This window comes from Engraulis encrasicolus, chromosome 24 (genome assembly GCF_034702125.1).
Source record: "Engraulis encrasicolus isolate BLACKSEA-1 chromosome 24, IST_EnEncr_1.0, whole genome shotgun sequence".
Classification (NCBI taxonomy): Eukaryota; Metazoa; Chordata; class Actinopteri; order Clupeiformes; family Engraulidae; genus Engraulis; species Engraulis encrasicolus.
This window is the reverse complement of record NC_085880.1, coordinates 40,490,999-40,503,498: the sequence shown is the minus strand read 5'-3', so window position 1 is coordinate 40,503,498 and position 12,500 is coordinate 40,490,999. Positions and strand designations below refer to the sequence as shown.

The 12,500-nt window shown below is 46.7% G+C and overlaps 1 protein-coding gene across 4 annotated transcripts in view; it reads left to right on the top strand.

Annotated features, from left to right (window-relative positions):
• kcnq5a (potassium voltage-gated channel, KQT-like subfamily, member 5a) overlaps positions 1-12,500 on the top strand; it is a 324,848-nt gene that overhangs the window by 258,651 nt on the left and 53,697 nt on the right. For all 4 annotated transcript variants that reach the window (XM_063190922.1, XM_063190921.1, XM_063190918.1 and 1 more), the window contains exons 4-5: positions 5,300-5,475; positions 7,013-7,138. In XM_063190922.1, the coding sequence (XP_063046992.1) occupies positions 5,300-5,475; positions 7,013-7,138 (302 nt within the window). The remainder of the gene's footprint in view (positions 1-5,299; positions 5,476-7,012; positions 7,139-12,500) is intronic.

The window sequence follows — 12,500 nt, the reverse complement described above, 5'->3', positions numbered from 1 at the left end:
CTCCACTCCTCTCTGTTATCGTCTTCTCCTCTCCTCTCCACTCTTCCTCTGTTGCTCTCTCATCACTGCAGTATCTTTAGCTTTTCTTCTCTCTCCAATCGCATTTCTCTCCTCATCCTCAATTCTTCTCTTCTTCTCTATTCCTTTCACTTCTCTTCTCCTCTTCTTTTCTTCTCTTCTTTTCCTTTCTCTTCTCTTCTCTTTTCTTCTCTTCTCTTCTCTCCTCTTTTCTCATCTCCTCTTTTCTCCTCTCCTCTCCTTTCCTCTCTTCTTCTGTTCTCTCATCTTCTGTTCTCTCATCTTCTCTTCTCTTCTCTTCTCTTCTCTTCTCTTCTCTTCTCTTCTCTTCTCTTCTCTTCTCTTCTCTTCTCTTCTCTTCTCTTCTCTTCTGCATATTTCCGCACTCTTGACTTTTCCCCTTTGCTTCCATTCTTCTAACCACTTGTGTTGTTTGGCCTACAAAACATTCAGTGACTGCTCCATTTGCCTCAAGCCCAAACCGATCTCCTACACACGACCCATCCTCCACCCCCCACACACACTTATATCCTCTTGTTCCCTTTGTCCCTGGGGCAGGAGGGGAAAGTTGAAGTGCTTGTGGAAGGGCTCAAGCATTTAGTACTTTATTTTGGGCAATTTGTCTCCTTTGTTGCTTTTCCCATTTGTTGACCGAGAGATTTACATGAGCTGATGGACATGAATAATGCAGTACATCAGAGCAGTCATGGGTAAGCGGCAGAGGTGGAAAGAGTACTAAAATATTGTACTCAAGTACAAGTACTGTTACTCTGTTGAAAATGTACTCAAGTATGAGTAAATTTACCAGTCAAAAAATCTACTCAAGTAAAAAGTAAATAATTTAAAATGTACTTTGAGTTAAAGTAAAAAGTTACTTTTTAACAATCAGCGTCTTCTGCCTCTAGATGTGCAGGGGTGCACTGGGTTAGAGGAAGAACAGCTAATGTTCATCTCCTGTGAGTTAAGTGAATCTCCATCGTCAGCCTCCATGTCAGCCATCAGCGTTTGAGTGAGAGGTCGCACGCGCCAACTCTTTATAAACTAGGCTTAATTAGTTACTTTCCACCTCTGGTAAGCGGTTAGAGTGTTGGACTTGTAACCCAATGGTTGCCGGTTCGACTCTCGACCCGCCATGCAGGTTGGTGGGGGGAGTAATTAACCAGTGTTCTCCCCCATCCTCCTCCATGACTGAGGTACCCTGAGCATGGTACCGTCCTGCCGCACTGCTCCCTTGGGATGCCATTGGGGGCTGCCCCCTTGCCCCCTTGGGTGAGGCATAAATACAATTTCGTTGTGTGCCGTGTGCAGTGTGCACTTGTGTGCTGTGGAGTGCTGTGTCAAATGACAAAGGGAGTTGGAGTTTCCCAGGTGGGCTTTCACATCAGTGGTTCCCAAACTAGGGGTCGGGATCCCCTACGGGCGTTGCGGAGGTACTGAAGGGGGCTTGCAGACTTGTATTCACTTGTATGGTTAGCAGAGGTAAATCTTGTCATCAGGCTAGGCAAGCAGCCACTCGGGGGCCCCCAACATGGGTGCCACTAGGGGGGGAAAGATCTTACAAATTCTAAGGGCCCAAGCACTGACAAGGGCCCTTAAGAGGGCCCAAAAGCACTAACAAAATTTGAATCTTTCATAGGGCCCAGAATTTCTGGTGGCGCCCCTGCCCCCCAAGCCTATATGTTTTTGTACATGGTGAATAACCACTAAGACTTGAAACAACTAGTGATTATTTTTTGCGAATGATCATTCTTTAGATTTTTTGCTTAGGGGCCCAAGTTACCCTAGAATCACCTCTGATGGTTACATGTATTTGCTGTCTGGTGGATTTCTAGCAATATTACTAGAGGACAACCTATCAATGGAAACTCTAGCAATATTAATGGACCAAAAAAAGTGTTCCAAAAAAAAAAGTTCCAAAATGGATATAATATATTTATGTCATGTTGCAACAAAGCTCTTCAATTGCTCATCACTCTAAAGAGTGAAAGAGCTCAAGAGTACCATGAATACTGAGGACTTCGGAGAATAAAAGAATAATTTGAACCCTTTCCTCCACTTGTGAGTTTTCCAAATTCCCTGCTCTCTTTTTCTTTGTGTTTGCCATAATAAGTCATTCCAGACTCCCCACAAACCCCTGATAAATGTTCCCAAGCAGGAGCCTTAAGGAGAGAAAATTCACACACACACACACACACACACACACACACACGCACACACACACACGCACACACACACACACACACACACACATACACACACACACACACACACACACACACACACACACACACACACACACACACACACACACACACACACACACACACACACACACAAACCCCTGATAAATGTTCCCAAGCATGAGCCTTAAGGAGAGTACATTCCTTCTTTGCGTGTGACGCAGGCATGTACCCTCTAAAGTAGGAAATGTGATCAGGTGAGATTTGAGAGAAAGACAATATTATCCCACATTGGTCGCAGCTAGCAGCCCTTTACCTGGCACGGCGGGCGGGCCTGCGGATGTTTTTTTTGTTTGTTTTTTTGACGGACCTTTTACCTAATAAGCTCATTTGGGAATTGGTGCTTGTACATGCAGGGAAGCCGACAGGAAGGGACAAAGAGGTCAGTTGTCCTGGGCCCGAGGATTGAGGGGGCCCAAAATTGAGTTCACATTACATGATATGTATTGAATCTGGGGCCCTTTCAAATGACTTTGTCCTGGGCCCGGCAAAAGTTGTCAGCGGCCCTATGTACATGTATCATGTACTTTATGCGTGTGTTTGAAGAAGTATGTGCATAGGCACATTTGATAAGTCTGAACGCACAGTAATGTGTCTTTGATATAAGGTCTGACATTCCGTGTGTAACATGTTGAAGTTGACATTGTGTCTGACCTTGATTCTTGACAATCTAGAGAGAGAGAGTGTGTGTGTGTGTGTGTGTGTGTGTGTGTGTGTGTGTGTGTGTGTGTGTGTGTGTGTGTGTGTGTGTGTGTGTGTGTGTGTGTGTGTGTGTGTGTGTGTGTGTGTGTGTGTGTGTGTGTGTGTGTGTGTGTGTGTGTGTGTGTGTGTGTGTGTGCATGTGCTCCCACCTGTGTAGGTTGTGCAAATATGGTGTGCAAATATGTACATAGGGTTTTTGCCATATCCCCTAGGGTTCACCTTTTAGAACATTTCATTCCACACTATTCCCATGTACAACATTTGATGCCCTGTAAAGGCGCGCAGACACACACACACACACACACACACACACACACACACACACACACACACACACACACACACACACACACACACACACACACACACACACACACACACACACACACACACACACACACACACACACACACCAAGACACACACACACTGGGGACCACAGAACCACACAAGCAGGCAGGCAGGCAGACAGGAATGGAGATTCACCCCATCCCTCCATCTCTCCATCTCTCCATCTCTCCATCTCTCACTGGGCCTGTTTTCCTGCAGGGAAGAAAAGAGAAGCTCATAGGAAGGGAGGGAGGAGGTTCAGCTTCACCCAGCAGCAGGCAGACCCAGACCCCAGACGCACGGCACGACACGGCACCACTGCTGTCCTGTTTTCCTGCAGGGAAGAAAAGAGAAGCTCATAGGAAGGGAGGGAGGGAGGGAGGCAGGGAGGTTCATCCAGCAGCAGGCAGACCCCAGACCCAGACCCAGACCCAGACCCAGACGCACGGCACGGCACTGCACCACGGAGTTCCCCTCACAAGGGCTCGGTTACAGGGGCCACGGGAGAGAGGAGAGAGCCAGCTTTTAATCTCATTACGCCCAGCACGGAAGCTTGTCAGGCCAGACACATGAGTGACTGGCGGCTGGCAGAGGTGGACTGGAGGGTGGTCGGTGGCGTAGCGTAGATTAGAGTGAGGCGGGTGGGTGGGCGAAGTGGAGGAAGGGGGGGGAATCTTTCCACTCAACTTTCCCCCAGTTTCCATAGTGGGTTTTTGTTGTGTGTGTGTGTGTGTGTGTGTGTGTGTGTGTGTGTGTGTGTGTGTGTGTGTGTGTGTGTGTGTGTGTGTTTGTGTGTGTGTGTGTGTGTGTGTGTGTGTGTGTGTGTGTGTGTGTGTGTGTGTGTGTGTGTGTGTGTGTGTGTGTGTGTGTGTGTGCGTGCCTGCATAGTATGTGTGTGCGCATATATGTGTAAGTATGTGTGCGTGCTTGTCTCTGTGTGTGTGTGTGTGTGTGTGTGTGTGTGTGTGTGTGTGTGTGTGTGTGTGTGTGTGTGTGTGTGTGTGTGTGTGTGTGTGTGTGTGTGTGTGTGTGTGTGTGTGTGTGTGTGTGCGCGCACGCGTGTCTGTGTGTGTGTGCACGTGTGCGTGTGTGCATGTCATTTTTCTTGAGTAAATATATCCAATGCTGCCGCTGCCTGCAGTTTCATGAGCATAGTTGAATAACTGAGGTCTAGTGATTGAAATTTCATTACAAAAGCCCTTGCGTCAAACATCTGGATTTTCCATGTTCTTTCCATTCGAGATGAAACAAAAATGGCCTACAGTAGATGTCACATAAAAGTAAAAGAAACCGCACGCTGGAGCTCAGTCTCATTCTCGTTATTTATTTGCTCCGCGTCCATCATGGACACATTTTGGTGGTCATCCATAGGCCATCAACACTGTGATGCTCTGTAGCGCTACTTTAGATGTCATAGACGGACAATCCAAAGACTACCAAAGACTACTCTGATATTTTGAATAGACATTACGAAGTCACATCTGCATGGCTTAGCGGGCTGACTCATTATGTCATTATTAGGGGTGAATATTGGCCAATGGTTCAAGATACAATTCACATCACGATGCACATGCCACAATTGCCTCTTTTCCACTGCCGGTTTTCTGGTAAGCCTACAGCTTGACACAGCGTGACTCGGCTGCCACTTTTTGCTTTAAGATTGAGCTGCCTTGTGCCTATTCGAAAAGCAAAACGTGGCAGCCGAGTCGCACTGTGTGGAGTATAAGCATACCAGAAAACCGGCAGTGGAAAAGGCAAATGCAAATCTATCATTATGTATTGCAATTTCTGCAATTTATGTGCTTTTGCGATGCATTGTGATATTTACTTCAGTAAATGTGTAAAAACACAGCTTATTCTTCAGTTGCATCTGGGAGCGAGCTTCCATTACAACAGGAATATTACCTAATCTCTCCTGAACAAAATGAACCAGTGCCAAATTCAGTGTTATTATTATAAAATAATCGATTGTCATGAAATACACCCCTAATTCTCTGCTTCCTCTTCCAGATATCATTGTCCTCATTGCATCCATTGCTGTAGTTTCCGCCGGTAGCCAAGGCAACATCTTTGCGACATCAGCGCTCCGAAGCCTGCGATTCCTGCAGATCCTGCGCATGGTGCGCATGGACAGACGTGGAGGCACCTGGAAGCTGCTAGGATCTGTAGTTTACGCACACAGCAAGGTGAGCTGGGATTTGTAGTCTACACTATTTTGTATCCCCTTAATGCCTGCCGTACCTCCAGGGGCACGCTGTTATAGTCATTGAAAAGTTATCTTCTATAGCACTACACTGCTATGACATAACACAGGGTCTTTAGTAATGCACTACGACTTGGCCATTGCCATTCTGATAGCAGCTAATTTATAACGCTGTGTCTTACCAGGTTAAAAAAAAGCTTTCAAGGTTTGGTTGACTTGCTTCATGTCCCCTAATGAGATGTTTTGCTGACGTCAATGTGAAACAGTGATATCTTACAATGAAAAGAACATGACTATGTTTTTGCGAATCGACCTAGAAATGCTGTCAAAAAGCAGTGATTTTCTTAGATGGTGTGGCTGGAGAATCCTGGATCTATGAACTATGTAATTGGGATGGGGTTCGAATCAGGGGTGTGTTTCTCAACAGCATCATTGCAATGTAAGTTCCTATTGGAAACGTAGTAAGTTGCTAACTGTTTAGCAATGATGCTTTCGAGAAACGGAGTCCAGGAATTGATTTCAGTCGGTCGGTCAGTCAGGGTTGTGGCAGCAGTAGAGAACTGGTTCCCATTGACGTTGCCGTTTCGTCTTGACGCAGGGCGGCGGTGGCGATGGCCAAACCACAGGTTTCCTCCGCACTTAGCAAAACCCGCCATTTGTCAGAATCACTGTGGGACAAAACAACCGATTGGATGGATCACTGCAGCCACCGAGATGCATCCACTTTTCATTTCTTTTCTTTTTCTCTTTTTATTATTTCTTTGTGCAAACCTCTAAAAACCTCCCCAGCTCTCTCTCTCTCTTTCATTTCCCCCACCACTTCCCCCCTTTCATTTCGAAACATTTTCCACTGGCCTGTCAGTCAGTCACAGCCTGCCTGTGGTTTAATGCTTCCCTTGAACTCCATAATTTAATAGCCAATAGTTTATCTTGTTGAATATGCGTACGAGCGAAAATAAACCTCTCCTGTACCCCACAGCGAGGGGGAGCCGAGACGAGGGGCCGAACCGAACTGATGTGTTTGTTTTGAACCAACGCTTCTCATATACTGTATAGTACGTCTGCACTCTGTGACCTGCCGGAGGCTCTCGCTGTTTGTCTGCATGGAGTGTGACACCGCACACCGGGGCGGGAATGATGCGCTGCGCTGGGATGTTTTTAGAAGAGGACCCCATGGACCCAGAACTACTACTCTGTAGGGTCTAATGCCCCACAGTAGGGCAGCAGAACCAGGGAATGTTTTTATAGGACCCAGCAGGTCTGGACTGGCCATCTGGCATAGCGGGCATTTCCCGGTTGTCCCCACACCCTTCCACCCACCACCACTTTCCTGTGTGCCTTTGTGTGCGTGTGTGCTGTGTGTGTGCGTGTGCGTGCTGTGTGTGTGTGTGTGTGTGTGTGTGTGTGTGTGTGTGTGTGTGTGTGTGTGTGTGTGTGTGTGTGTGTGTGTGTGCGTGTGTGTGTGTGTGTGTGTGTGTGTGTGTGTGTGTTTGTGTGTGTGTGTCTTGTCTCCATCACAGGAGCTGGTTACGGCCTGGTACATCGGCTTCCTGGTCCTCATCTTCTCCTCCTTCCTGGTCTACCTGGTGGAGAAGGAGTTCAACAAGCAGTTCGCCACCTACGCAGACGCACTCTGGTGGGGCACGGTGAGTGGTAAACGTTAGACTAGAATACACAGAGTCGGCGGGCCCATAACGCTCACTACGCTCTCTGCGTAGGGCCTCGCGTTGCCCATGACGTCACTTACGTTGAGGTAAAAAAAATAATAAAAAATAGGCTAATTTAAAAAACGACAAACTTATTATTGATTCCGTCAAGTATCTAGACCTACGCGGTTCACCCCTTCGTCTGTGGTTAATGTCGGATGGAACAGGTCTGGATGACATGATTTTTTTTATATAGTTAGGGGGGGCCCTTGGCATATTTTTGCTTAGGGCCCCACAGAGGTCAGAACCGGCTCTGAGGATACCTTTATTAATCCCGGAGGAAATTAAGGTGTACGTCACCTTACATAAATACACAAATATAAAACACACATTAAGACCTTAAACACATAATTGTACATTACAGTAAAAATGTACCACACCTTTGAGTACAGCCATCAGCCTTACATACACACCTACGCCAATGCGCTGTGGTGGGGCACGGTGAGTGGCAAGCGTTTCTCATAGACCATGTGGTTCTCAACCTTTTTCAGACCGAGGACACCTTGTCCCCCCAAAAAATGTTCAGGGACTACCTCTGAACTGAATTGTCAGTAGACGGTTGGAAATTTTACATTGCTATTTCAATAGTGGCAAGCGTTTCCTGTAGACCAGTGTATCTCAACCTTTTTTGAACGAACAACCCCTGGGCCTCGTCGTAAGCCTCCCAACCCAAAATGGCAACTAAGCACTGACCCCTCTCAGATGCATCCTTCCCAGCGCCACCCTAGGCCTTCCAAACGCCCCCTGGGGGGCTGTAGAGCTAAGCCCCCGTTGAGACACTCTACCGTAGACCAGTAGTGTTAAACAAAAAACATAATGCCAGTGCAGGTGTTATTTCTGTGCATTGTGATGTAGTATAAGCCGCCGTTTATCAATTTGTGGCGTTCGTTTTTTATTCTGGGACTGCCCATCTGTTTACTTTTGTACTAAACCATAAGCCTCGGAAACACCACAGTCCCTGGTGGTCTGGTTACACCACACTTGTGTATCATACAGCTCCAGGTCTGTTAGACACCATTGCTCCCATGCCACCAATTGATAGCCCTTCTGAGCTAACACAAGGAAGCCTGTATGATGTGAAGAAGCCCATGGGCGCTATCTACCGGACATAAGGGCTGGTTATCACTCAGGGCTCAGTCATCAGGGCTGGACTGGCCATCTGGCATAGTGGGAATTTCCTGGTGGGCCCCACACCCTTGTGGCCCCCTATTTTCAGAAATGTAAAAAAAGAAGAATAATTTATTTTTTATCTTTTATACGTTTCTGAAAATAGGGGCCCACAAAGGTACGGGGCCCACAAGGGTGTGGGGCCCACCAGCAAGTCTGCTCTGCGCCTCTAATTATGAGGGGCCCCTTTAAGCCAAAAGTGCCTGGGCCCTGTTGCTCCCCCAGTCCAGGCCTGGCGATCATATATGTGTTTGTGCATTCATTTACCAGCCCTCTCAGAGAGAAAAAGACACGTGTGCTGTGAATCCCCTCGGTGCTCTTTTGTGAACACTTCCTCTCGTCCATTACAGCGCTCCAAGGCACATTTTTAATAAGGCTTTCTCACACAGCACATCAGTGTGGTCTATTGATCCATCCGGTGCGCACATACATACACACACGCCCACATGCACACACACACACACACACACACACACACACACACACACACACACACACACACACACACACACACACACACACACACACACACACACACACACACACACACACACACACAGCCGTGCCATCTATCCGTATTCCACGTATCCGTCATACACCCCCTGAACTGGAACACCCCTATTTACAGAGTCATTAACCCGCTTCAGCTTACACACACACACACACACAAACACACACACACACACACACACACACACACACACACACACACACACACACGCACATTCACATAAACACACACACAGAAGCACACACACACACACACACACACACACACACACACACACACACACACACACACACACACACACACACACACACACACACACATTCCCAGAGTCATTTCCTTGCTTCAACAGACACACACACACACACACACACACACACACACACACACACACACACACACACACACACACACACACACACACACACACACACACACACACACACACACACACACGTTTCCACAGTCATTACCCCACTTCAGCCTGAGCTTTATCACGCAGGCTGCTGATCAATAAAATGGTAGAAAAGTGGCTCCTCACGCGATGACCGCATGAGCCACTGGTCCCCATCTGACTTTGTTACCCTCAGACAGGGAAGACGACGACAAGGGGGTGGACAAAGGGGTCAGTTGTCCTGGGCCTAGGGAGATTGGGTGCCCATAATTGGGTCCTCATTACATTGGATGTTTTGGTTGGGGGGGCCTTTCAGAGGACTTTGTCCTGGGCCCAGCCAAAGCTGTCAGCACCCCTGCCCTCAGATTACACCCTGTCAAGAGGAGCCGAGGGCTGAGATTTTTCCTCGGCTTTATCCCCTGGAGAGACTTGTTTTTTATTTTTTATTTTATTTATTTATTTATTTATTTTGCTGGAGTGGTGGTGGCGACGTGTGCGGTCTACCACACAGCATGGGGGGAAAAAAAGACATTAAGTCCAAAGAATCCCGATCGGTCACAGTTTGCAGTCGCTGGCCAAACGAATTAATCACCAGATGCCATTTCCCTCCTCTGTCTTACAGTACAGTGGAGACCTGCTGTGGGCAGGGCCGCTGACAGCTTTTGCTGGGCCCAGGACAAAGTCATCTGAAAGGGCCCCCTAGCCAATACATACAACATATGTCGGAGGGCCTGACTGTGTCCATGAGGTGTTTGACTGGAGACTGGAGGTGTAAGAGTGGGAGGAAGAGATGAGACTGATTAAAAGACAAATGTAAAGTAACCTCAAAAAGGATGAGACAGGCATATAAGGACAAAAAAAGCAAACATGATGTGCATACTGTAATGCTTATCATAAAATTGAATTATGATAATTTCATTACTTTACTTTTGTACCTGTTGTTGACACATTCTGATTTGCTAATCATGTTTTCACAATGGAGAGCGGGCTGCTATGCCGACAACCCAGGCTCTCTCCCTGCTCATTTCCTGTCAATCTCTAGCTGTCCTATCGTAAATAAAACCATAAAAGAAAAAAAAAACACCTTTTAAAAATAAGAGAGAAAGAAATGTTTTGGTTTTCACCTCCGAGTTCTGAGCACCCTGCCATTTTCCAGGCACTTCACCGCCTCCTCATAAACACCTCCACCCAGTCAACAGCTCCTTCTGATGACAGAATTCAGCTATCTCACGTTACACAGCGGGGAATATGTTCTCACCCACTCACGTCTGCAGACCTGAGTCTGTCCCCATAGCTTCCTTCCTCTAAACCCGCCAGCTTGGCTGTATTTTGGCACAGGGATATGAACCTTCAGAGTTCTGGTCACCTTACCATTTACTCAGCATACCACCCACCATCCGACTCTTCAGCAGAGGTGTCAATCCTAGGGTTCAGAAAGTAAAAACCCTGCCACAGATGTCGATCCAACCATCTCCGAATCACCTGATAATTGAACACTCAAGACCAGCTGCTTATTAGAGTCACCTGTGTTGGAAGGAAACTGTGGCAGGGTTTTTACTTTCTGGACCAGGAATTGACACCTCTGCTCTTCAGACACCCTTCACCCCATCAACCATGTGCTCTGTAAGACTCTCAGTGCGATGACAGAACGTCTCCTCACCTCCTCAGACCTCTCCCGCTGCAAAACGTCTGCTTCCAGACCCACCAACTCACTGAGACGGAACATTGCCTGTGCAAAATGACTTCACAGAATTCTGTGAAATTAACACGGACCATTGTGACACAAAGTCTGTGTAAATCGGTGGAACGTTACCACCCAGGACCATCACAAGCGATTGTCAGGCAAGATTTACCCGTTGTGTGCGATGTTCTAAGCTCAAAGACTTGCCGATCGCAAATCGCAGATATCAAACACTGTTTGATATTTACGACTCGAAATAGAACGTTGGGCATTGTCTCTGTGTTTGCGATCGGGGATAAGATTGACAGTTGCGATTCTCTTTGTATGTGCACCGCAACCCGACCTCAAAGTCGGACACAAAATCGGGAGTCATGTAGTTTGAGCCTACTGTAGCTTTAATTTCATAGATTTTGCCAAAATCCGTGAAACTGCCACAGATTTCTTGCCCCAAAGGTCTGTGTTCATTTCACGAAATTCTGTGCGATCAGGCTGGTCTGTTCTACTGTAACAAGGAAGTCACTGTAACAGTAGCGCTCTTGAAAGCCACCTACTTGATGGTTTTCACAGAGGCACTCTCTCAGACCACGGGCCCAGACAACGAGGTTTGCAACCCTATAGCCTGCTGTTGGAATATTTCAGGAGTCTGAGGGCCATATTGGCTTTAATGAGACGTGTCTGAGGATTATGTTTTTATAAGTAGACCAGACGGCAAGGTGATGTTCAAAACAGGCATGTCAAATGATGAAACACAAATCCAGGCTAACGCTTAAACCTAATACCTGTTATTCCTCAAGCCTACCAGGAGAAAGAACATTGGTGTGCATGAGGTTTCATAATCTCTGTTATAACGTAGGTCGACATTCGAGTGTACCGTTGTGACTCTAAGGCCTTGAAAATGTGCATGGGTCATTTACAAGTAACACTAGATGGTTGTACCGCACAATTGACTTCTGCTCAGCTCTTCTTTAACCACAGATACTGTAGACGTGTTATGAGCATTCCTTTCGATCTGGAGTTGGAGCTGTTTATTATGAGTTTGTTGATGAGCCAACCACACACCAGAAACAGAGGTGCTGGCAAACAGTAAATACACTTGCTGGAGGAGAGAAGTGCCGCACACTCTCAAGTTAAAGAAACACGTTTTTAATGTGACAACGTTTCGACCTGTCGGCCTTCCTCAGGTCACGTGCAATTATGAGTTTCTTAACATAATATCATAATATCAGTTTATTATGAGTCATTTTGTATCGGTGGCCCTTTGGTCAGAACCTCACACTTATTATGCGTTTATAGATAAAGAGCGTCATCCTCAGAAGCTGTTACATTTTACTGCACCAAAGAGGGTAATTTTAACCCCAGTACAGGGTTGGTATCAATCATTAGTATTAGTATCAGTGTTGGGAATAACACATTACAGAAGTGATTAATAACTGTATCGAACCATAGGTCAAAGATCGTGATACGAACTGAATCGAGTTGAGTGTATCATTACAGCCCTATTGGTCACCATTTTGGAAATGTTTCCAATGACTGTAGATCACAATCGGCTATG